This window comes from Cyrtonyx montezumae, unplaced genomic scaffold (genome assembly GCF_038088225.1).
Source record: "Cyrtonyx montezumae isolate F1298 unplaced genomic scaffold, pur_monq_1.0 scaffold_20, whole genome shotgun sequence".
NCBI classification, from domain to species: domain Eukaryota; kingdom Metazoa; phylum Chordata; class Aves; order Galliformes; family Odontophoridae; genus Cyrtonyx; species Cyrtonyx montezumae.
The window spans coordinates 4,371,176-4,395,850 of NW_027071937.1; the positions used below are offsets into that span (position 1 = coordinate 4,371,176).

Sequence of the window (24,675 nt, forward strand, 5' to 3'; positions counted from 1 at the left end):
CTCATTTGCCTCTGCTTTTCCCTGCAGCACATACTTGCCTCTCACCTTCGCTTGCAGGTGGCACTCATCCCTCCTGGCATTGCCCCCACACCCTCCTCACTCTCTTTCCTGCAGAGATGACAGCAGGGCAGTGGGACTGGAGGAGATGTCACCTTCTCTGCACTGAGCAAACGAACACACACTGCCATGCCCACCTGTCCTTTGGGTGGTGATGCCACACCAGGTGCCGGTTCTGCACTGGGGAGCCCCCAGGCCACCTCTCTACAGGTCTGTGGGTGGCTGTCCCTTGCAGCAAATTGGACTGCTGCTGCTTTAAAGAGCCACACGTGCTCCTTGGCTTGCTGCAGGGCCAGTGGCAGCAGGGAGAGCCGAGGACACCTGCGGAGATCCTGTACAGCTGGGGAAGATTAGCCTTTTCCACTAGACAAGACCCATTACCATGTTCCAATATACCATCACTTCCGCTAGGAGAGCCTGCAGATGAGATATCGATTGCAGTGACCCCGGACCAGCCCTTCCCTGGAGCCTGGCAGGGTTGTAGAGCAGCCCCACGGCACGTGGTGGCTGGTGCCCAGACAGGAGAGAAGGGTGCAGATGGGGCATCCAAAATGCCATCCCATAATAGCTCTGCTGGGTAACTCCCAGCTGGTTTGGGTGCATCCCACTGCCCACCTTGACACTGGGGAAAACAACACTGCCCCACAAGGGATATGGGGATGCTGGGAGACCACCAAGAGAAACCACAAAAGCACAGGAATGGGAAGGGCTGACAGTAATTGAGGTGGTACAGCAATTAAATGTGGACTTTGCATCCCATCACGTCAGCCCTACAGAGCTGCACTCGGTGCAAAAGGCAAGTGGTTGGTAGGGTGTCCTCTACTCTGCAATCCAGTGAGCTCCAAGAGCCTCTTCCTCTGCAGGGCTCACAACAGGTCTGAGCTGGCTTTCCAGTGCTGCCATGCTCTGTTTTCCCATCACACTGCATTCCCCTCTCTGCTTTTATACCAGGAGCACCCAGGAGAGGTCACAGCCCCATGTCCTCACCCTATAGCAGAGAGCAATGGGGCACAGCATCTCCCAACATCCTATGGGGGTTGGACAGTCTCCCACCAGCCCAGAAACCCATTTATCCCCTTCTCCTGACAGCCCTCTGCTGCTTTCTCTACCCAAGATGGTAGCTGCCAGTAATAGCAGGGAAAGTAACATCCAAGCTGGGAAAATAACATGTTATTTTCCCAGCGGTGATGTCAGAACTTGTCATGCTTGCTGGCTCGGCAGCAGGGCACGCCTGGACGTCCCCATGCGGCCATCAGGGCTGGGGCTGCACAGTGTCATCCCCTTGGATCGCACAGCGCAGGGGACACTGACCTTTGGGTTCATCCCAAACCAGGTCCGTCCCCATCCTCACAGCATGCCAGGTGGGATGGGAGCGTTCTCCACATTGCAGCCTTGGCACCATCGGTGCCCAGCTCCCAGTGCTGTCCCCGACCCCTTTGCTGAAACCCTTGGAATATTTTCCCTTTAACGAAGCTTTAGAAGGTTCTCCCCATGATCTTTTAAACAAGGGCAGAACTCCACATGCCAAAATGAAGACGAAAGAGAAACAACCAAATCCTCCCAACCCCGTGGGGTCAGGGTGTCCCATCACCCAGCCTATGGGACACCACCACTCCCCACTCCCAACGGTGACGTGATCCAAGCAAGAGTCCTTCAGCAGCCCTTAATCCATCACAAATTTATTTTTCTCCCCTTGTCCCACCACTTTCTTCCCCCATGACAAAGGCATCGCACCTCTGGGGGACGGAGTTCCAGTTACAAATTACCACTGCAATTAGCGGTGGTGCTTTGAGAAATTAGAAAGGGGAGAGGAATGCCTGCGTGCCACTGATTGCTATTCATCCTGCTTTGTGCTGACCTTGCTCTGGAGACGATGATATTCCTTCAGCCTGGAAACCAGATTAAAAAAAAAAAAAGAATAAATTAATTGTAAATTAACAGTAATAACACACATTTCCTTTCAATTAATTTAAGCAGAATGAGGGGGCGTGAGGAGCAGGCGTTTGTTAAGGCCTGTACAGTTTAATTATGGTTTTTTTTTTCTTTTTTTTTTTTCCTCCATGAGATAATGTAATTAATTTATCTCTGGGGGGGTGGGGGGACACTGCACATTGGGGAGAACAAAGCAGTTAACAGGCGGCAGAAAAATTAAGAGCCCATTATGTAAATGCAGTATGTTTTACAGCATTTAAGTTGGGGAGGGGGAGCATGAGAAACAAGTAAAAAAACCGAGGAGGGATGAGCGGGAAGGCTGTAATTAGGGGAAGCTGTCAGTGGGCGGCAGGAGCTCGGGCCTGCACTGCATGCTGTGGGGATGGGGAGCCCCGGGACACCCCCCAGCACTGACCTCAGCGCGTTGATGTTGATGAAGCCGGTGGCATCGGAGGGCTCGTAGTCCCCCTGCACGTCCATGCTGTGGGGAGAGAGGGTGTCACCGCCTTGGGGACACTGGGGATGCTTTGGCCCTGTGCCCCACATGTCCCTCCCGGTGACATCTCCCACACGTCACCCTCGCACCAAGCAGGGATGCTCCATCCCAGCGCTGCCCCTGTCCCACTGGTGCCACGCTGCACACCCCCATCCCATCGACCCCATCTCTGCTGCTTTCATCCCCCAAATTCATTTCTCAGAATCTGCAAACCTTTAAAAAAAATAAAAAATAAAAAAACAAGAAAAATGAAAAAAAAAGGAAAGAAAAAAGAGTTTACAATGATTTTACCTCCCCTGACGGGCTACAGAAAAACCTCTGTGCTTTTATTTTTGCTCATTCGAGTGGTTCTGACCTGCTCTATAATTACGTTACTTTCTACCTACTGTGCAGAGGCATTTCCACACAGCTCTGCCTCTCACAGCTTTCTCTTGGGTTCCTGTGACGCCGTCACTCAAAGGCTTTCAAACCAGCGATGTAGAAATCAAAAAGAAAAGGAAAATGGTTGGAGACGCAGGGAGAATAAGTGCCCCTGCTTTTCTCTCCTCTCTCTTTTCCCTCTGTCCCACCCCCCTCCATCCTCCTTTTTTTTTCCCCCTCTTTTTTTCCTTTTTTTTTTTTACTTTATTCATTTAATCTCTCCAAGTGAGAGTGCGGAGCATAATGAAGGGTTGGGACGGATTATTAGGAGCTGTTGATTTTGAGGGGGAGGGAAGAGGGAAAAAAAAGCCAGAGAAGAGAAAGAGAGAAGATAATTTGACATTTACTCCGACTGATCTAAACTCATTCGGGTGTATTTATGGCTTATAAAGTGTTTAGAGAGATTGAAAGGGGGTTGAGGGAGGGCTGGGGGGAGTGAGAAAGCGAGAGAGAAAACAACACGAAGGAAAGGGAAAAGCCAGGGGAAAAATAATATTGGCTTCAAAACAGAGCTCATGCTTGGCTGGGAGGAAACTGTGCCCTGCATCATGGGTGGGTGGGGAGTTGGGCTGGGATAGGATGGGGTGGGATGGGATGGGACAGGACGGGATGTGGGACAGGATGGGATGGGGTGAGATGGGACAAGATTGAATGTGATGGAACAAGATGAGATTGAATGGAATGGGATGAGATAGGATGAGATGTGACGGGATAGGACCCTCACTGCCCCCAAGCCCACTCACCTCACAAGCTCCTCATTGTACAGTGAGTGTGGGGACTCCCTGCCCAGGATGTAGACCTGGCCCTTGAAGACAGAGACGTGCACGGTGCCTGCCACTGCCTGCTGCGAGCGTGTGATGCAGTGCCGCAGGAACTCACACTCAGGGCTGTACCAGAATCCTGCAGGCAGAGACACTATCAGAGTGAGAGTGGGGAAGTTGGGGAGCAGGAGGACATGAAGGGCAACCCCACCACAGGCTGAGTTCTGCAAGGAAGCCATCGGGTAGTTTTCAAGGGAAGAGATGCAGTCTTGGGGCTGGGAGAGGGAAACAAGGTGCCAGGATGGGCTGGTTCAGTTCTGAGCGATGGGGATTTGTGCACATCCTGTCTCTGCTTGAAAGGAGATAGGAGGCCTCTGCTCAATGAAGGGCACTGTGGGCATTTTCTTCCCAGCTCCTCTGGATGTGGAACTTCCACTCATGGAAATGAAAAGCTTCATTAAGTTATTACAAAACCTCCCCTCAAAGCCCGGCACACTGCGGGGGTTGGGTGGAGACAGACAGGCAGAGAGATGGATGGGTGGATGGATGGACAGAACCCATTCCACAGGAGCAATGTGGGCTTGGGGGGACTCGCTTGCAGCCTCCAGCATGAGGATGAGCTGTTGTCCTCTGGGATGGGCAAGGAGGGTTCTGCTCTGTTGGGATGTGGAGTCCCAGGGGGCAGCCCCAGCCCTGCTCCCACGCTCCCTCCAGCTATCACTGCACAGGACTGACCCCGAGGCTTTATCACGCTGCCCATCGGGGCACACACATCCCTACATCCCTGCAGGCTCAGCTTCCTCAACCCTGTCTAGAGTAACAGGGCTCTGCTTTCCCTCGCGGGCTCACTCCCCCCAGCACATCCCCCAAAACACAGCCTCAGGGAGCAGCTGCCAGTGTGGGTGGTGGCACTGCCTTTGGTGAGGCCACCACAGGCGCTCAGAGAGGCCATACCCTGTGCACATCTCCTCTCGCTGAGCAGGATAATTACCTGGGGAGGCCCCCAAGACCCCGGAATAAAGCCCAGGAGATGGAGAAGGAGATAGAGGGGGAGAGAGAGAGAAAGGGCCCATTCACTGCCCTCAGGTCATCCCTGGGCTTTATCTCCCCATCTCCCTACTGCTCTGTTCACACCGGTGCCCTCTCACCTTTCCTTTCCCAGCTGGGATTCGAGCTGAAGCCATTAAAGAAACAAACCTGGGTTTTGTTGGTCTTCTTCATGCAAGACAGCACTGGGGCACTGTGCATCCTTTACTCTGGGATCTGCCCAACCCTAGCCTGGTGTGTGCACGGCTCCTTTTTGGGATATAACTGAAGCTACCTGGACCTGAATGCAACAGATACTTTGGTGGTTCAGTGCTCAGCCCTCATCCTTGCACTCAGTATCCAGCATCACACCAAGGCATCAGCATGAGCCCCACAGACCTATGGGGCAAACCCACCCTATGGCACAGCCAAGGGGCTCAGGGGTCTCTTTCTTCCACTCCAGCTGGGCAAATAAATCCCTCTTTTTAACAAACTACAGGTACAACTCTTCAAATGTCAGGGCTGACTTCAGGCTGTTGCGTCCCCGTGGCAGGGAAAAAATAAATAAATCTGAGACACATTAAAATAATAACCAGCCACTTAAATGCTGCTCTGACAACTCCAGGTGCGAGGAAGCACCCCCTCCCTCCTCGCACTCCCACTGCAAACAAATTCCCCCCTTGCAGCCATCCATCCCAGCAGCCCTCCCTGCCCTAATCCCCCCTGACACCGACAATGGCATTTCCGCACCTGGCCCTACCTGCGGGACCCAGCAGCTTCAAAGCCAGCGCTGCACAAAGGGATCAATTGGGACAGGGGAAGATAACCTCTAATTGTCCTGAAACCAGGGACTAGTGACAATAATGAGGTGTTGCAGGAAGGCCAGCCACCGGACACCCTCAGTGGGTGGGTGAGGATCTGCTCTTCACTTGGGTGGGAACACACCCTGCAGGTCCGTGAGAGGTGGGGATGGGGGAAGGGACCCACTGACACCTGAGCAGCCCTGTAGTCCTGTGGTTTCCCAACAGTGAGCGTTTATAAATAAATAAACAGCTGTAGGCTTCAACTAAAAATAAATAACCGATGTACAGGGTCTGGTTCTGCTGCAGCCCCACAACGCAGGGGAAGCAGTAAATGGGCTCCAGAAGGGAGGGGTGGGGATGGTGGTGAAGGGATGGAGGATCAGCACTGTGACTGTGCAAGGTGGGACAAATCCTGTCCCTGGAGGTGTTTCAAAACTGCGGAAGGATGTGGTTGGTGGGAATGGGTTGGAGTTAGGGCTGGGGATCTTAGAGGCCTTTTCCAACCTCAATGATTCTGTGAAATTCAATCAACAGCATCGGGCTGGGGTGTGTGCCAGGAGTGGTCACTCAGGGAAGGTGGCATAACTGCCAGCACACTACATGGAGCCTACTTACCCTGACTGCAAGTAGGACGGAGGGTCAGGGGGGGTTAAACAACACAGCATCATAGAACCACAAGTCTCAGTTGGAAGGAAACTTAAACACCGTCCAGGATCACAAAACAGTTTGGAAGGAAACACCATCCACGTCCAACCCCTTCCACAGACACATCCATCCCTTGAGCACTTCCGCACCACCATTTCCCTGGGCACGGGCACGCACACCTTTTCCCCACCATCCACAGCTGCCCTTTGGCACCCTGCGTGGCCGTGGTGGCAGAGGGGCCCACACGTACCGTTATACACCAGCTCGGAGAATTTCAAGGCGAGGCCCTGCTTGATTTTCCGTACTTCCCGGTCCATGGTGAAGGCCTCGATATCTAAATGCGCATGGTATAGGATCGTCCCCGCTGGGGTCTCATAGATACCTAGCCATTTTTCCAGGCAGGGGGAAAAGCAGAAAAAGAGAGAGAAACGAATGAGACCAAAACTGTCAGCAAATGACAAAAAATAATGACTTGGCTGACAGAAGGAACTGTGGTCGAGCGCATTCAGTCCCAGCTTGCTGTAAAATGCATCTGTCATTATATTCATGCTGGGGCCGAGACAGTCCACTCCGCACCTTGCGGAGAAAATTTCTAGATTCCCCTCTTTGAAGAGGCACTCTGACGAGGCTAAATGACAGGGTTTGGGAACCGATCCCCCCACAGATACGTGCCCAACGGTCTGCGGCTGAAAACCTGTAATTAAGCGAACGATGCGGGGCACAGGCACGGGGCTGAAATCCCCTCCTCTCCTCGGCTGGCGGGTGAGCCCTGCACCAAAATGGGGCTACCTGGGGACCAGGAGCACAACCCCACTTGGGGCTGGAGAAACCCCCCCCCCGGCTGCTTCCCATCCACCCCTGGTTGTGTGAGGACTGGTGATGGCACCACACCTTTTGTTCTATGGGTTTAAAGCACTTTAAAGACAATGTGGGATTTTGTACCATGTGGAAAGTGATAGGAAAGGGTGGGGTTGTCCAGCAGTGGGCACGGCCACTGCTCTGGTGTCACAACCTTGTCCCCTCCCCACTGGGCACCCACACAGCCCTGGACAAACAGTACCCATATGCAGGGTGTTGCTGACACTTCAAAAAATGAGGCTGTTTCCCTAAAAAGCAACAACAATTCTGGTTTGGCCACAGTAAAAGTTAGAGGAACACTGCCTCCAAATCCCTGTGCTGCAGAGAGCAGGGCTGTGGGAGTTTTGGAGCCTGACCCTTGTCCCTGCAATGCACACACACCACTCAGGCCTCCCATTACCTGTGATCCTCAATGAAAGGAGGAGAAGAAAACCCACACTTCATTCACCAACCCCATCCCTACCAGGCTCCTGTGAGCTCAGTGTCCTCCAAGATGAGAATCCCAATGGGACCTCATCCCCAGGTGCTCACCGAGGACCCATCCCCATGAGTACAGCCCTACACCAGGGCTCCAAACCCCAACCTCAAAGCCAAGTGCACCGCTGGCACCACAAACATCCCCTCTCCTTCCCCCTCCATCCCACTTGGGCTGACCCCAAGGTTCGGTGTTATGTCTCACCCCCCAGCTCTGTGTCCTTGCCCATCGCCCACCTCCCCACTCGCTCCATCTGCGTGGTGACAGCAGCACAGGGACTGCTGTGCCAGGCAGGGAGGTGACAGCCGAGCTCCCAGAGACACCTTCAGAGTGACACTCACAGCCTCTCCAAGTGTCTATTTTCATCTCCCCGTGTTTACAGGAAAAAGACAGAGGTGTCAGCGATGCGGGCTGCTGGAGCTGCAATCACCCCGCAATTACTGCTGGGGAAGGGGGGGCAGCCACGCAGACAGCTGCTGCTGCTTAAAAATTTCTAATTTGTAAGCTCAGCTGTCAGTCCTCCTCCGTGACGGTGGCTTTGCTGTGCTGAGCACGGGTGGCACAGGGTGCAGGTAGGATGGGACATTAGGGCCACGCGCCTGCAGGAAGGTCTGCCTGAATTTCCACCCCTGGGCAAACCCTCGCAAATGAGAGAGGGTTTGAGCAGCGTGAGAATGGAAACGGGGAGAGAAAAGAGAGGAGAAGCTCCCAGGGAATGGAGCTCAGCTCTTTGGGCAGCGGTTGTGCTCTCCTTCCTTCTTTCTCATCCTGATTTCATTCACTCCACTTCATTAGCCCCCCTCTCCCCCCCCCGAGATAGAAAGGTAATTCAGTAATAAAAATGGGAACAGGCACACACTGCCCCAGTTCCAGCCAGTCCTGCTGATCATTTGCTCCCCAGATCCCAGCTCTCATGGTTCCAAGACCAGTGCAGCACACACTGAGCCCCCACCCACTTTGGCTTTAGCAAGTCTCAGTGAGGAGACCAGCAAAAATCAACACTGGTGCCTCTGTCCCTTCCAAACCACTTGGGTTCAGAAGGTGAAGGGAGGGATGGAGGGCAGCGTTAAGATGGGAAAAACTCATTTGCAGCCCCAGCTCTGTGCCCATGCTGTGGTTTCCCATAGCAAGCAGGGTGAGGGGGTCACCAACAGCCACTGGTGTCCCATCAGGTACTAAGAGTGCCCCCCAGGAACCACATCCCTGTGCAGCAGCAGCACTGTGCAAAGCTCTCATCCAATGCGCCAGCGATCACTTGACAATGTCATGCAGCAGACAGACATGACAGATAAATGGGGTTTAGTGAAATTATTAAATGCTGCAAGGGTCACTAGAGCATGTCAGTGGCTCTTAAAGACAAAAAAAAACACCAACCCAACAACAAAGATTTTGACAAATTACTCAGCATCCAGCATGCTAATGCACACCGGCTGGCGCGTGCGGTTTGGTTTTCTGGTCTTGTTTGCCCTTCTTTTGGCTTTAATTCAGTTCTACAGGTTGGCACCCCATGGTTTGGGGTTTTGCTTGCTGGTGCTGCGCAGACGGCAGAGCCTTATCAAAATATTTGCTCGTGCCCTGCCACAGAGGGCAAGTGTAAAGAAAGGGAGCCTCTAATTAGGCATTAATGAGATTTAAGACAAAAGAGGCAGAATGAGGAGAGTGAAATGATTACGAATGGGAAGTGATGACAGGCTGTTTCTGGCTCCTCAGTTCTGCAAGGGGCAGCATGCTGCCTCCAGAGGTTTCCAATGGAGCTGATCCTAATGGGGAATCAATGTGAACCACAGCATCAGAAAGGTATCAATAAATCAAGGGTTGGCATTAACCAGAACTGGTGGCTTGCGGTTGCAACCTCCCAGAGAGCCAGTCCAAGGAAGGGTTGGAGTTAGACTTGATGATCTTTACGGTCTTTTCCAACCTTAATGATTCAGTGATTCTATGACTTAATTATATTTTTCCACGGGGGACTGGTGCAACTCCAGACCTGAGCTCTCTGGTGGCACTGGGGCTGGTGCAAACCGTGGCACAGGCAGCTGTGGACCCGATGAGACATCCTCATAATGGCCAAATACTGGTTAAAAGCTGAAGGGAACAGCACAGAGCACAAACACCTGCCACCTGAGCCCCCACCCAGTCCCACCAGCACCTTCCCCTTTTGTGGCTGCTTTTAGGGCTGGGCTGGCACCTGCTCACCTCTGGACTTCATCCCGACAAAGCGGTTCTCCACGATGTCGATGCGCCCCACACCATGCTTGCCCCTGAAGAGGAGATGGGTGGACGGGTGATGAGGGGACGAACCCCAACCGATGGCATGGGCACTTCTGCACAGTGCTCACATGGGAATCACCAGTGATCCCCAGATTGGATGGGTAAAAGGATGATGGTTCTTCTTTTATCTTTCTCTTGGCTCTGACTTCTTGCTTCCCTCACCAATGGCAAAGCCCCGTGGCACTGGGCAAGGGGAGCAGCATGGGGGACAGCAGCACAGGCAGCTGCTGTGTGATGGCTGAAATCATCTTAAAACCACTTAATTAACATTTAAAAGGAGAACTACATGGAAAAGTTCATTCCTATTCAGCTCTGGAGGAATTAAAGACAGAGGCATAGAGGAGGGTGCCAGGGACTGAGTGTCTCTGGGTGGCAGGAGCAGGCACACAGGGTGCTACCCTGGCTGCAGGGTGGCTCTTGACCCCTTGGGACACAGAATAAGTGCAGATGTTAATAGGAGAGCACAGAGAACCAAAGCCTAAATACTGTCTGCTTGGTGCCAGCACTAGTGGCACAAGTCTGGCACTTCAGGGGCTGTCCCACTGCTGCTTTGCCACTAGTGACACCAACCCAATTCTATCCCATCTGGAGAACACTGGGGGACATGGGAGGGGATTGCACAGCACTCACGCGATGTCATTCAGGTACATGAAGAGCTCCAGGGCTGAGTGGTGGGTGACTCCATCCCTGGTGTTGCTGACCTTCACAGGGACACCTGCAGAGGAGGGCGGTGGGCAGGACGGGGTGGCAATGGGATCCCCTCCTGGCATCACCCCGCGGGCGTTAAATAGATGTGACAGATATGAACTCTAAATAACTTCTTAAAAAGGCATATCCAAGCTGCTGCCGGGGGGGAGCGAAGGGAGGGGAAACCTCCTCGGGAGAAAAGCGAAATAAATAAATAAAAAGGCCATAAAAATGCCCCCCCTCCCCCTTTTTTTTTCCCCGCTCTCTTTTTTAGGGCCTGTGAAATTGCAACCAGGCCCTTAACTAATTGAATTTCACGCTCGGCAATTGTCTTAGGGAGCAGCACCTTCTGTCCCACCAGCCCCGGCCGGGTGGGGGGGGGGGGGGGGGGGTGGGAGGAGAAGGGAGGTGGCAAATGAGCCACCCGCCAGCGGGGGGGGGGGGGGGGGGACACGTCTGGGGCGTGGTGGTGTGCACACGCGTGTGTATACACATGCACACACACACCCCATGGTGGGGTGCTCCATAGGAATTCCTGATTGCATTTCTAAAGATTTTTTTTAAAATATATGAAATATTTTGTGTATTTTCATTTTTAGGAGTTGGGTGGGAGGGAGGCAAGCGGGTTTTGGGGTTGGGGGGGGGGGGTGAGGCTGAATAGCAAAAGAGGCATTTTCTTTAGCAGTGTGAAATGAGCAATAAATGTATTAGGAAGCTGACAAGGGGGCTGCGGGGCCCACAAAGAAAAGCTGCGCGGAGTTGGAGGCTAATCTCCCCTCCATCTGCCCTCCTCATTACCATTGAACGCGCTATCAGTTGCCAATCAGCGCTCAATGACTCCCTTTCTAGTCTTTATTACGAGGCGCCCGCGAGAGCCGTGTCTACTGACGGGCTCTGTCAGCTTCCCCCAACCTAAACCCCCTATTTTCCAGGGGTTTATAAACTCAGTTGTAAATTGCTATTAAATGTAAGTTGCGGCAATAATGAACCTTAAGCTGCTCCTCGCCAGGGCCCCCCCTCGGCGCCCTCCCCTCGCCCCGGCTCTTTCTATTCTCGTCCTTTGCTGGGGCATTGGCCGGGGTCCGCGTGGCAGAGAGCCGACATTGTCGGGGCCGTCGTTGGTGAAAGCTGCTTAGCCTTTAAAATAGTTAATAATTAGATTAAAACTTCAAATAAATTAACTAGGGGCTGAATGGGGGCTCCGCCTCACAGGGGAAGGATCAGGGAAGTGGAGCCGGGCGCCCAGTGCTGGGGGCTGCAGGGAGGAGGTGGTCCCTCTGAGCTATGGGGTGGCATGGGACGCCCATGGGTGGCAGGAGCGGGTGCACTGTATCCCCTTGTCGGGGTCTGATGAGCATCAGCACCACCTGAGTGTCCCCAGGGGCCACCTCAGTACCATGGACAGCGTCACCCCACACCCACTGCACCTCAACGCCTGGGGTTCCCCCCCTCTGGTGTCAGTGGTGTCCCACTGCCACTGGATTGAGCCCTATGGGACAAGGGGAAATATCCAGACTACCCACACTAATGGAAGAACCCCAGCACGCTCCAAGCTGTGATGCAGCCCATCTCATCTGTAGGGATGCTCCGGACTGCATCCCTCACCAGGGAGCAGGGTTTGGTCCTAACATGGCCTCAGTGCCAAGGGCAAGCTCTGGGGAAGCTCTTACCCTTCTCAAACTCAATCTCCAGTTCATCCGGGACGTCTGGAGAGGTGGTTGGGTCACAGGTCTTCGTGTAGAGGTCAAGGGGGGCCTGATTCTGCAAGGGAGGAGAGACAAGGGACAGTTGGTGTCATGGGCACAACCAGCATCACCAGCACCCCCAAAACTCAGCAGGTTGGCACCCATCCCCATCCCAAAGCAACGGGACGCGGCAAGCACAGCACAAAGCAGCGCCAGAGCTCAGGGGGCCCTGGGAACAAAGGGGACGGAGAAATCAGACAATTTTTCCCCTCAACTTGATCTCATCTTTTTCTTCGACGCCCCCACAGCTGGAGGTGGAATAGCTGCAGAGAAGCAAGTCAGGCAGGGAAAAGTGCGACTTTTTGCGGTCAGTGCAGAATAAGCCGGGCTGCGGCGGGGCCAGAGCCCAGCTTATTCCACGCGGACCGACAAAACGAATGAGGAGGGCTGACCCCAGCAGGTGCTCTAGTCGCATGGGCTCTTTCATCATGTCCTCGAGGTTAATACACACAGGGGGAAAATAGAGGAACAAAGCAAAAACCCATTTCAGAGCGCATCAACCTTTATGTATATTTTCCCCCAAGATTTATAGTAAAGAAGCATCTTATCTCCTTTAGAGCTGGGCCACTGGAGGCTGGGGTGACGGTGGTGAATTGAAGCACATAGCAGATGAGGGAGGAAGAAATAATAATAATAATAATAACAAAAAGGCTTTCTGTCCTAGCAAGCAAAATGCATTGCAATTTAGCAAAGCTGAAGCATCCCCCCCCGTGGCTGCTGCCCCATCCAGGTTGGGACAGCATCGTTGTCTCCCACATTGGTGACACTGATTCCTTGAGTGACCACAGAGGGGACACAGCAGGGCCTGTGTGCAGCCCCTGAGCTGGGAAGGAGGAGAGGGGGAAACTGAGGCACAACACAACCCAGTCACCTGCCCACAGCCCCAGCTGTGGCCTCTCCTGTGTCCATCTCCCGCCTCCTCAGCACCGAGCAAAGAGTGCAAAGCAGAATCATAGAATACCTCAAGACAGAAGGGACCCATGAGGATCATCAAATCCAACTTCTCAGACACGGGTCCCGTTTTTGGGTGGTCCCGGGTGGAGACAGGAGCTGGACCCAATGATGCTTATGGGCTCCTTCCAACTCAGGAAAACCTATGAATATTTTTTTGCCCTTTCCCCTTGTTTTACGCAGTGCACGCGCGTTTCCCCTGTGCCCCACAAGCACACGGATTACACGGGCTGCAGATTTCAATTTTACATCATCTGCCCTCTCCTAGCCCCGCTCACACTTATTAACCAGACAGACCCGCTGCAGATGATGGAAAACTTGCTTGGAGTTCAAAAGGAAAGATGGGGAGCACAAGGAGGGGGGAAGGGGGGGGAAGAAATGGAAAGTATTAAAAACTCTTTACTAAACATTGGAAGTCAAAGTCAGGTAGTTTCCAATTTTCTAAGCCAACTATGAAAACCCCTATTAGATAAAATAACTAAATAGAAATAAAAGTGACATTTGGCTTGCATTCCATCATTACGGTATGAGTCTGTCCTCTTTTTATTCTCTCTCCTAAAAGCACAGTTCAAATGACAAATAGTTTGTTGCAGTGTATCAATGCCTCCTATTTATCCCTCCCTGCAGGGGGGCTAGTCCTGCAATGTCATCTTTAAAGGGGAGAGAGGAAAAAAGAAAAAAAAAAAAAGAGAAAAAAAAAAGGAAGAGTGCGTGGAAAGAAGGGGGGGGAGAAAGAAGCAAGAAAAACGGGGCAAGAAGAGAAGAAATTGGAAGCAAATGGTCCATGAAGTAAACCATGATGCAGAGCTATCGATGCCGCAAATGGTTTATTCATCCGGCTGATATTGTTGTGCCCGGGACTGAATGAACTCTTTCAGAGTGCCATATGAAGTTAAAGCAAGTAAATTTCTATCTTTCTCCGCATTAGCTGCCTCATTGCCCTTCAATCGGGCCTCACAGAGGCAGAAAATAGCTCAACCATCTGCTTTCAAATCCCTCGTTGGCAGTCTTGTTGGGCTTTGGGAGGGGACCCACCATGCCTGGCACCCTGGCCACCCTCATCCTGGGCTGTGAAAGGGGACAGTGGTGACACCACACGGTCACCTCCCTGTATCAGCAGAGGGTGATGTGCCCATCACCAAAGGATGCTCAGGGAAGGCAACATTCTCTGCCCAGAATTCCAGACTGAGAAGGACACGGACTGGGCAGAACCATGAGGTCTTGCTCCAAGATGCAGGGGGATGCTGAAGCTGTAAGGGGGAAAGCACTGGCGGGGACCCAGGATGCCCTCTCCGCATTCCTCATCCTCACATCTCTGTGCTACAGGCATGTGTCCACCCTACCAGGGTCCACTAAGCAGCAACTGGCTCCTACCCAGCACCAATTGGTGCTGATGGAGAGCTGAATGGCTGCTGAACATCCCAGCACCTGGAACACAAGTGGTGCAGTGCCAAGAGTCTGCAGACCATGAGAATGTGGTGGTCCAGTAGAGGAGGTCACTTCAAAGCCATTGCTTCCTCCCAGAGAGAGAAGAAAAGGAAGCAAAAGGAGCCGCAGGGAACAGCCAGAACTCTTCCATCCACTTGGGGAAGCCACCAGCACCTCATCAGCGTAATTGCTCCTTTATTGCTGCCCCATGACATTGTCCCTGCCAGCGTCACCCTGAAATGGGCCCATCCCCTATTGACACCAATGGCAATTAGCGTGCTGCCAGAGGCGGGGGGCTGGGCAGGGCTTCCCCGCCACACACGGCCCGCCGTGAAATTTCCAATTAGGCTGCAAACACACGAGACGCCCTCAGCCCTGTAGCTGCCACCCGGCCGTGATCGATTACCTTGGGGTTCTCCAGGATCCCGGCTTCATAGCTGCAGCGGGCGAGGAAGGAGGGAGAGAGAGACAGAGATGTCACTGCACTGTGGGTCCGTGGAGCTTTGGGACCACCTCAAATCATTACGACCACCCATGGCATGGCCATCTCATGGTGATGGGGGTAAAGGTGTGCTCTGGCTCTCGAGGAGACCCAGAAGTAACCTTGCTGAGGAGCACAGGGACTCAAGAGACAGACAGTGCCACGTGGACAACTACACAGCTTTGGAAAGGTGGAGATTTTGGGGCCAGCCTCATTCAGCTCATCATGGGGCAGCCCAGGAGGATGGAATTAGATGACCTTCGGGGTTTTTTCCAACGCAAGCTGTTCCATGACAGGCAACAAGCTATTTGCTTCAGAGCTGTGAAGGACTGTGCTGGCCATGCGTCATGTCCCACCATGCAGTGGGGACATCGTAACCCCGTGCTCCAGGTCCCTGCTCCACCAGAGCTGCCTGCTCACCTGATGTGCATGAGGTTCTCATCCATGCTCCAGGGCGCCTTGGGTGTCACAGGCACTGGGATGCCATGTTTCTGCAGAGAGAAGGAGAGCAGTGCTGAGTGAGCCCACAGGGCGAGCCAGCCTCCAGCACAGCCTCTGTGGGACTCAGCCCCAGAAGCACAAAGGCACAACCTCATGGGCATCAGCAGCACAAATAGCTGTGCCCCCAACCCTGTGCTCCATTAGCTCCCCCATGGGGTCACCATGGTGGGCACTGTATGAACAGAGTGCTCGTGTGATGCTGCCAGGAAAGGAATGGGCAACCCAGCCCCACCAGGGCAGCCTTTAACCCAAGTGATGGAGATGTCAGAATGGATATTAAGCATCTTTTTCTAGGTCCAGGTTGGCTTGTTCCCCAGCTGGGATCCTCTGAAATAGGAGATAACACGGAGACATAGCTCAAAAACCATGGGATGATCTCCAGCCTTCAGCAGCACCAGTGCTTTACTGAGAGGGGAAATACACCTGTGTCCCCACAGCCCCGTGGGCATTCTGCCACGTGTGTCCTGAGCCCCTGGCACGGGACTGGAGGAAGGAGAATCTTCTGCTTGCTAAATCATGGTCCTTAACCCACCAACATGAAGTCACAGCAACGGCCTGAGTGACCTCCTAGGGCTGCAGAGGGACCAGCTCAGCCCCACAGCCAATGCCAGTGGAGACAATGCCCCCATCACACAGGTCCTGGCAGCTCACAGGGCCGCTGGCACCCTCACCCCAGGCTGCAGGGCATCACTGGGCAGCTCCACTGCTCCAACCCGCTCCCACCTACAGAGCAGGCAGCACATTTGCACTTCAAATGGGCCACAGCCACAAGCTCTGACACGCAGAGCAGGTGAGTGCAGCTCACTGGGTGCAAGGGCAGAACGATGCCTCTCCTGCCCCATCCCTCGAGGCAGCACATCTCCCAGCCCCCCAGCTCCCACTCCTTGCCATACACAGACCATGAGGGCTGGGCTGCAGACCTCAGCCCCACCAAGGCCTTTGTCCCCATCACAGTGCCCTCCTGGATCCTGGCAGAAGACGTTTCATCTTTGTTAATTCATGCTGAGCAATTACTGCGTTGCCCTGAGCGCATCCAGGCATGGAGGACTTGGCCACATCCCCCTCTCCTGAGCACGAAGAAGGGAACCTCCCTTTTCTTTTAAGTGCCGAGCACAGCCATAGGCCAAGAGGTACTGCAAACCCTCAACCCCAACCTCTTCTCTCTAAGTAGGGCCCCAACCCATTCCACTTCCTTCACCCCCACCCCCTCCTCTTTCCAAATGAAAAAAAGAAAAAGGAAACCACGACAAAACCCAAACCCAAAACACATGTTCCATTTTCCCTATAATAAAAACGCCGCGCTCTTAATAACTCCCCTATTTGACAATTTGTTTGGCAACATATGGAAAGCTCTCGTAAACTCTCCCCTTCATAATACGCCAACAGATGGCAAACACAATCCTCAACACGCGGCCCCGATGCGCTGCGCAGAGCTCCCAGCCCCGCGGCCCCGCACCTCGTGCTGCCAGGCAGCCTGGATGGCAGCTATTTAAAAACTGAAGCAATTTTCTGGTGTGTGCACAGAGCTGCCTTTTCCCTTGTGATTGATTGAGCTGAGTTGTCAAGCATTTCCGTGAAGTCGCTGAAAGAGAAAAGGTACCCTGGTGGGCACGTAAAAACCCTGATGCAAAACTTCTAATATGTTTTATTGCAACTTGTACTTCAAAAGGGAAGGGACAACAAAGAGGAGCGCGTTTGCTTTGTCTGTTACACAAACTGGGACCCGTTTCCTTGGGAAAATGGGTTACAAACAGCAGCCAGGTAATTATGGGGAGGAGGAAATATATATACGAGAGGAAAAAAACACCACCCCAGGAGAGCCCAGCAGGATGCTGCAGCAATGCTGCGTGGCTCTCACTGCCATCACCCACACGGTGCTGTGAGCATTCTGCACCCCATAGGAACATCCCACTGCTCCTACCTGGGCATACTCCATCAGCTCGCGGCGCCCAGGGAAGCGCTGGTAGAACTCAGGCATCCTCCATGGTGCGAGGACCTGGAGGCAAGCAGAAGCATGAGGCTCGCTGCCCTCTGCCCCCTAAACCCACTCCCCCAGCTGAAATTCAATCTCCCCACACGATGGTGGAGTAACCCAAAACCCTGACCCTCGCAAGGTGCTGGATGCCAGGGGGAAGCAGGCAGCATCGATCATCCAACAGCTGCCACCGTGCTGTTTGCTCAGCAGCATCGTGGTGTTTGGGGTAAAAAACAGATCAATTAAGGGTCATTACAGCCCCCCCCTACTCCCTTAAATGCCAAAACGTCAGTGCAGCTGGCAGCTTGTTAAGGAGAGGCTGTGTCTGTGTTAAAGCAGAATTCCCCAGGTGGGCTGGGTCCTTACCTTGATGCTGGGGCACAGCGCGTAGCAGCTGAGCTCGAAGCGCACCTGGTCGTTACCCTGAAACACACAGGCAGGCACTGAGGGGCTGCCCCCAACCCATCAACCCAGAGGGGCTGCGTCCTTCAGCCCATCCAGGATGGGGGAGTGGAGGCTGCTTTGGAGCTTGGTCCCTGAGACAGCACGTGTGCTGTGCACACAGGGCACGTGGACGCAGCAACACACGCATATGTGCACGCAGAGCCCAGGATGATGCCATGCGCAACATCAGAGGGCCCAGCTGTGTCCCTGCTCCAGGAACAGGAGCAAAATGCAGCAGAGAGCAAATCAGATGTCTTTTGGGGTTCAAACTCTGTCCCACCATGGGCACTGGGGTCACCAAGAGTGGTGCTCCCCTGGGATGAGAGCCCTGAAAACCCAACCTGCAGATGGACCTGGTGGTCCCGGAGGCATTTCCCAGCCTACGTGATGATACAAAGCCCTGATCTGAGTATTTATTTCTCCATGAAGGGAGGGGAAGACTTCACCATCCAAGAGGATGCTCTGAACCTCTCTCTATTTTAATTGGCCCATGCTGGTGGGGCACAGCTAACTAGGGCAGGTATCTGGAAGGGGTGAGCCCCATTCTCTTGGCTCCTCCAAGGGACAGTGCTCACCAAACCCATTTTCCCCCAGCACCAAGGGGTGTGAGAACCCCCCTCCTTTTGTCCTCAGCCCAAAGGATACATTTACAACCGGGCTGGGAGATCCCCCAGGACTATTACACGCGGGCGAGCAGAGCCAACAGAGCACTCATTTCCCTTACAGGCCCAAAACACGTCCATCTGCTCCTGCAGCGGGGACACCGCAGATGGCCCACATTGAGGATGCTGCGGGCTCAGCGGGGCCGAGCAGGGTCGAGTTACCCGCGGTGCTGCCTGTGCCTTAATGGCTTGGGGAGGTGGGGGTCTGGGGAGCGGCCGAGGATCCCGGGGGTGGATCCTCAGGACACCCTCAGTGGGTGTTTTCAAAGGGATGGTGCTGCGTAAATCAGGAGAAGGGTGTGGGGCAAGCAGTGGGGCAGGAACAGGAGTCACTGTGGCCATGGAGGTATCTTGCTGGCATGCCCTTCTGTCCTCAATCTCTGCGTGCATCCTCCTTCCAGCAGGGCTCTTCCACCACGGACCCCAAACCCAACCTGCCTTACACCCGGACCATGGCCAGGGCCGATGGGAGGAGGAGGTCCTGGGAGCACACCCTGCAGAGCTGCACGGATGGCACCTGGTGATGGGGTCACCCTGAGCGTCCCCAGAGAGGATCATAGAAGATCCCAAGATGGAAAGGACCCGTAAGGAGCCCGACTCCTGCTTCCACACAGGACCTCCCAAAAATCAGACTGTACGATGGAGGTGCTTTGTGCTTTTCTGGGACGTCGTGGCACAAGTCCTGTGCCCTCCTCCCAGGTTGGGACTGAAGCCGGAGGGCGGAGCGGCGGCGTGCCCGGCTGCAGAGCATCCTCCCCGAGCATCCTTCCCATGGTCTCTGTCTGCCTCTAGCGGCAGAACCGGAGCTCCGTCCGAGCTCTGCGATCCCACCAGCACTCGCCAAACGTCTCACCGCTCCCCAGCCCCTCACCTTGCCCGTGGCCCCGTGGGCGATGTACCGGGCCCCCTGCTCCTTGGCGACCAGCACCAGGCGGCGGGCGATGCAGGGCCGGGCTAGCGCGGTGCCCAGCAGGTAGCGGTCCTCGTACAGAGCATTGGCCTGCACTGCTGGCCAGATGAACTCCTCCACAAACTCCCTGCAGACGTCCTGGATGTACACCTGCAGGATGGAAAGCACACTGGGATGGGAGGTAGCTGGGGGACAACCAGCTCCTATGGGAGCTGTGCCATAGACTGTGCCTGTGCCATCCTACGGGGATAAGGTGTGGGGACTCTTATTCTCCCATTTTCTAAATGCTGCCAAAAGGTTTGGGTGCCAAACCTGTGGTAATGTGACTGGGGGATGCTCAGAGCCCCAGTGGGAGGGGTGCAGGTACCTTCTCAGCCCCCAGTGCCAGTGCTTTCTTTCGTGCTGCATTAAAGTCTTCCTTCTGCCCGATGTTGGCCTGGAGAAGTGAGAAAATTGGGTTGGAAGCATGCACAAAAACAAGGGCATGTCCAGTCTGCATGGAGCACCAGGGCTACGCTGGGCTCGGGACCATCCAGGATGGGCAGGAGGAGCTCCCCCCATCTGAGCTGACATTTGGGGCCACGCTGCCCTCTGCCAGCCCCCTGGTTCTGCCCCATTAGCAGAGTCAGCAAGGACAAGCTGTGCTGCACATGGACAGGGTGAGGTTCACCAGTGCTCCACGCACCCCACACATCCCCATTGTTCCCTTACAACCCCAGCCTCCCCCCCCCCGAGCAGCCCCCAAGCTCACCAGGAAGGCGATGACAGAGTATCCCTGCTCCTTCAGCCACACCAGAATGCAGGAGGTGTCGAGGCCCCCGCTGTAGGCAAGGACCACGGTTTCCCTGGGTTCAGCCATCTGTGTGCTCCCTGAGCACCCTGCAAAGTGTGGGGCCAGGCTCAGTGTAGTGCAGGCACCGTGCACGGGCATGATCCGACACATCCTGGCTGAGCCAAGCATGTGAGCAGCACCCCCAGCCACAGCCCGAAGTCTAATTAACAGTTAGTGGGCGTTTGTCCTAATTACGCGGGAAACCTCTGCACAGGGATTCAGTGCTCCTCGCCCTTTGGCTGAAGGCACGGAGGACTTCAGCCAGCAATGAGGTGACAAAGCTCTGAGCTCGTGGGGCTCTGCAGGGGGGATTTGGGAACCCCAGGGCTGTGCTGGCTGTGGGAAGGGGCTCAGGGCTGTCCCCAAGCCAGGGAGTGGACCCAGGGCCCCTCGGAGGTCATGGCAGCCAACCTTTGGCCGGAGACAGCAGACAGAGCTGGCCAAATCCCACCCTGAGCAACCTTCTTGCTCTCGCCAAGTCAGCACAATCCTGCTCCTGCTGTTGCAAGCAGAGAATGCTCTGTGCCCTGCTCCCCAAGCGTCCCACACCTGCAGTGGGATGCACTTCCCCACACTGCACCCCACGGAGCATCGCTCAGATCCCGTCTCTCTCTGAAACTCTGCTGAAGCACACAGGGGTCTGACAGCCCCATATCCACCACTCAGCTCCCTCACCCTACTGTGCAGGAAGTACCCAGTCTTGTGCAAGCAGCATTTCTGTAACTGCAGGCGTCTGGGTGTGCACGGAGCTGGGTGTGTGCCCAGCACACGGGGCTCAGCCTTCCCTTCCCTTCCCTTTCTTCTCAATGGAGCATTTACAAGAAGGGCAACTTGCACTTCCCAGAAGGGACCAGCCCCAACATGACCCTGCACCTACACAGTCCCTGTACCCCAAACTTCCCTCTGCAGCATCCAGCATCACTGCTGCTGCCCCGACTGAGTGCTGCTGAGAATGGACACACTTGGCTCACCAGCAGCAGAGGATGGAGCAAACACCTCTGCGTTTTCTTACTCAGACAGTGCTTTTCCCAAGGGGGTGTGGGAACACATCCCATAGCCCAGGGCCACCAGCTCCATGCACAGGGCTCATGCTCAGCTACTCTGTCCATGAAGGGAGAGCCTCAAAGTTTCAGCCTTTTGTGACAGTAAATCAAAGCAAACAAAGCTCAGCGAAGGGGAACATCTCGGGACTTTCTCAACCCTTACGATTACACTGCAGCAATTTCCTTGTGACTTTGGTTACACTTTGTACCGGAGAGCCTCTGTTTTCTCTGCCCCACAGGGATACTGAGATTTTATTTTTAAACCAGGAGAAATAAGAAGTGGGGTGGGGTGGTAGTGGCTGAATAGAAAGCTGAAACTTTTGGCAAGGAGGGGATCTGCCTTCCCCAGGCAGGCTGGTGAGACAGGCTGCAGGACAGGCAGGGTATGCCTTGGTGTACAAGCATAGGGCCCCATCCTGTTCCCAGTATCCTCAGGAAGAGTGAGGAGGGCAATGGGATGGTGCCAGCTGAGGTCCCTGCAGGTGGCCAAGCTGAGGACACTGTCAGGGGGAAGGGAAGTGCCCAAAAGCCGAGTGAGAAGGGGCTTGGTGCAGCACAAGCAATTGGAAGGTGCTAACCCACCCCTCCCCCCCCCCCCCCCCCCCCCCCCGTCCCTCTCCTCTGAGCCCATCCCATCCACCCATGGTGTGGCAGAGCAGGGGGTGGGAGGGGAGGGGTCAGCCAGGGGCAGGGACAGCTCCCCTACAGCAAAGGGCCCCCTTTCCCCTCACTCTCCCCTTGCTGTACCTGCACTCACCCGCTCTTCAGGACCACGGAAACAAGTGCCCTCGGTGCTCCAATCCAGCGTCCAGCATCCTCCTCCTCTTCCTCCTCCCTTATAGCCGGGCGGGGGCAGGCGGAGCTGCCGAAGGACTGTCCCATCCGTGGGCACTGTCCCCAGTGGGGTCCTGCCCCCTAAGTGCCCGGAGGAGCACAGGGCGGGGAGGGGCAGCTCACACCGCAGCTGGGACGAGGGCTTTTCCCAGAGCTGCCATCTGAGTCCCCCACTTTGCAGCCATACAGCTCCACGGTGTCACCCCCCAGGGACCACCAGGTGGAAAAATGAGGGGCAGAGGGTGGCTGCCCCATAGCTGCCTGCCTTCCTGCCGGGCACAGCTTTGCAGGGGAAGGTATAACTTCTTAGAAAGCCCTGAAAATGGAAAGCTGCAGCTCTGGGGGAGTGTGGTGCTGGAGGCGGGTGGGGAGGGGGCAGAGCTGTGCAAGGGGTAAAGCCACACTTATCTCTTGCACGCACTCAGGACAGCAGCAGGCCTTGCAGCATGAGAAACCCATTGTCCGTAGGGACTGCTCTTTTAGGGGCACTTCAATGAGAGCACAGTGTGATCATGGGCTTTGGCAGCAGCAGCCTCACCCTATTATGGTGCCATCACCAAACGTGGGGACAAATGGGCTGGGGTCTCTCCAGCCAGTGCAGTGGGATGGGACAGAAATGACTTCTGGGGAACAGCCTCTGTCTGCATCATGTGTGCAAAGATCTGATCCCAACCCCACTGACTGAGGGACCCAGTGCAGGGCCAGGACTGAACATTGCCCCATGCCATTGCCACAGGCAGGCACTGTCCTTTGGAAAGCCCAAGGCCACGGAGGGAGGACAGCTGGAGAAACTGCTTTCTTCACAAGGAAACCTTTACTCAGAACCAAACCATAAATAAATAAGTGCATGGGAATGCAGTGGATTTTGATACATGGTTAATGCTTGGGGACCTTGTGCCCCCCCTGCTTGCTCCCCAGCCCAGTGAGGCTCCTGCTCTCCTCACCCCCAGACCTGCTATCTGCGAGCTGATCACAGCCAGGGCTGCCCTGAGCTGCTTGGGGCGTGTCCAGAAGCATCCCTACCCGGCTGCAAGCGCAGCTCCCGAAGATGGAGCGGGTCTGTGCAGCACGGTGCCGTGTATCAGCAGGGGGATGCTGCAGGCATGAAACCAAAACTGGCATCCGCCAACACCCCGAGCCCCTGCTCTGCATCAGCACACACAGTCCTGGCCCCAGGCCCAAGTTTTTGTTTGTTTCCCTGCTGCTCCTGGCAGCACAGTGCCAGCAGCCAAATGCCAGCACTGTACGGAGGGCACCCGGTGCTTCCGCTCAGCTCAGCAGCGTGCTCCCCGAGAGGCAGCAGGAGAGGATGAGCCGGGGCACTCTGCAGGGCTCCTGGGAGATGGGAATTGAATCATTGGCAGCAAATGCAGGAAGCCCTGGGGAGAGACGAAGGGATGAGGGGGCCAGGGGGTTTGCATGGAGCATCTGCTTTGGGAGGGTTCTGCTGGGCCCAGCCAAAGGAGATGAGCAACAGGAGAGATGGGAGAGAGGAAAAGTGGGTATTAACTCAATTTAAAGCAAATGAGGAAAGGCAACATCCTTCTCAGCAAACACCCATCTCACACTAAGAGCACTGCAGAGTCCAGTACAATGTGGGGACCCGGTGGGACCCCCTTAGCCAGATGGAGAAGAGCAGGCAGAGGCCCCAGATACTCTTTTTCTCCAAAAATGGGACACCCAAGGGCCAACTCAGCTTTGAAATGCAAAATAACACACATACAAGCAAAACTGAGTGGTCTCTGCTCAGCTGGAAATAGGGATGCAAAGCACATCACATGCTAGGAAGATTGGTAAATGTGTGGCCCCCACTGTTTTCCCTCCAGGTCTCTGTCTTCTCCATACCCAGGATCTGCAAGATGAAGCTGCAGCTGGCCAGCCCTGCCTGGATGGAGACAACACAGTTGTAGAGCCTGTAGCCAGAGAGCTGCATGTGGGAGATCCCATCCCAGTCGTTAGGGCACAAGGAAGAAGCAAGCTGGCAGCATCCCTCCCAAAACAACCAGGGCTGCGAATTTCTGGCTCCAGCTGGACCTTCCATCAGTGAGACCGGGGCTTGCCCAGACACGGAGGCAGCTCCAGCCATCCTGCAGTGCTCGCTGTGCTCCTGCAGGTGATGCTCCCTGCTGCTGCAGCCGTTGGCATTGCCTCACTCGCGGGTGTGGGGCTCTGGCTGTGAAAGGAAAGAGCAGTTATGGTGGGGCATGAGGAGCAGCTCTGTGCTGCGTGCTCACACCTCCTGCAGCTCCGCCAGACACCACACTGGCTCCACGTGGAGCCGATAACACAGACTTCCCAGTGGTTCCTGCACGTGGCCTACAGCAGAGCCCGCTGAGCATCCCATGCCAGGCACAGCCAGGTGAGGCCAGGTTGGACAGACACGGCCTTATTAGGTAGCACTGTTTGCTGTGAAGGTGACCTAAATGTTTCCATTATTGAAT

General features: G+C 54.8%; 1 protein-coding gene across 1 annotated transcript; it reads right to left on the reverse strand.

Annotated features, from left to right (window-relative positions):
- Window positions 1–1,722: 1,722 nt before the first annotated feature.
- Window positions 1,723–22,231, reverse strand: ASS1 (argininosuccinate synthase 1). The gene is made up of 15 exons (XM_065737490.1): window positions 22,158–22,231; window positions 20,277–20,404; window positions 19,893–19,961; window positions 19,487–19,675; window positions 17,876–17,932; window positions 17,456–17,530; window positions 15,454–15,524; window positions 14,959–14,989; window positions 12,099–12,189; window positions 10,372–10,456; window positions 9,667–9,731; window positions 6,391–6,522; window positions 3,649–3,805; window positions 2,405–2,470; window positions 1,723–1,946 (listed from the first exon to the last, which is right to left on the reverse strand). The coding sequence occupies exons 2-15, from the start codon at window positions 20,382–20,384 to the stop codon at window positions 1,892–1,894; spliced, it is 1,251 nt and encodes a 416-aa protein (XP_065593562.1). The 5' UTR covers window positions 20,385–20,404; window positions 22,158–22,231; the 3' UTR covers window positions 1,723–1,891.
- Between the last annotated feature and the right edge of the window lie 2,444 nt (window positions 22,232–24,675).

Coding starts and splice junctions, on each gene's coding strand:
- ASS1 (XM_065737490.1), bottom strand. CDS start 20,384: ATGGCTGAACCCAGGGAAACCGTGGTCCTTGCCTACAGCGGGGGCCTC. Junction 9,732..10,371: donor ATGTACCTGAATGACATCGC/GTGAGTGCTGTG, acceptor TCTCCTCTTCAG/GGGCAAGCATGGTGTGGGGC. Junction 2,471..3,648: donor TACAATGAGGAGCTTGTGAG/GTGAGTGGGCTT, acceptor CTCTCCCCACAG/CATGGACGTGCAGGGGGACT.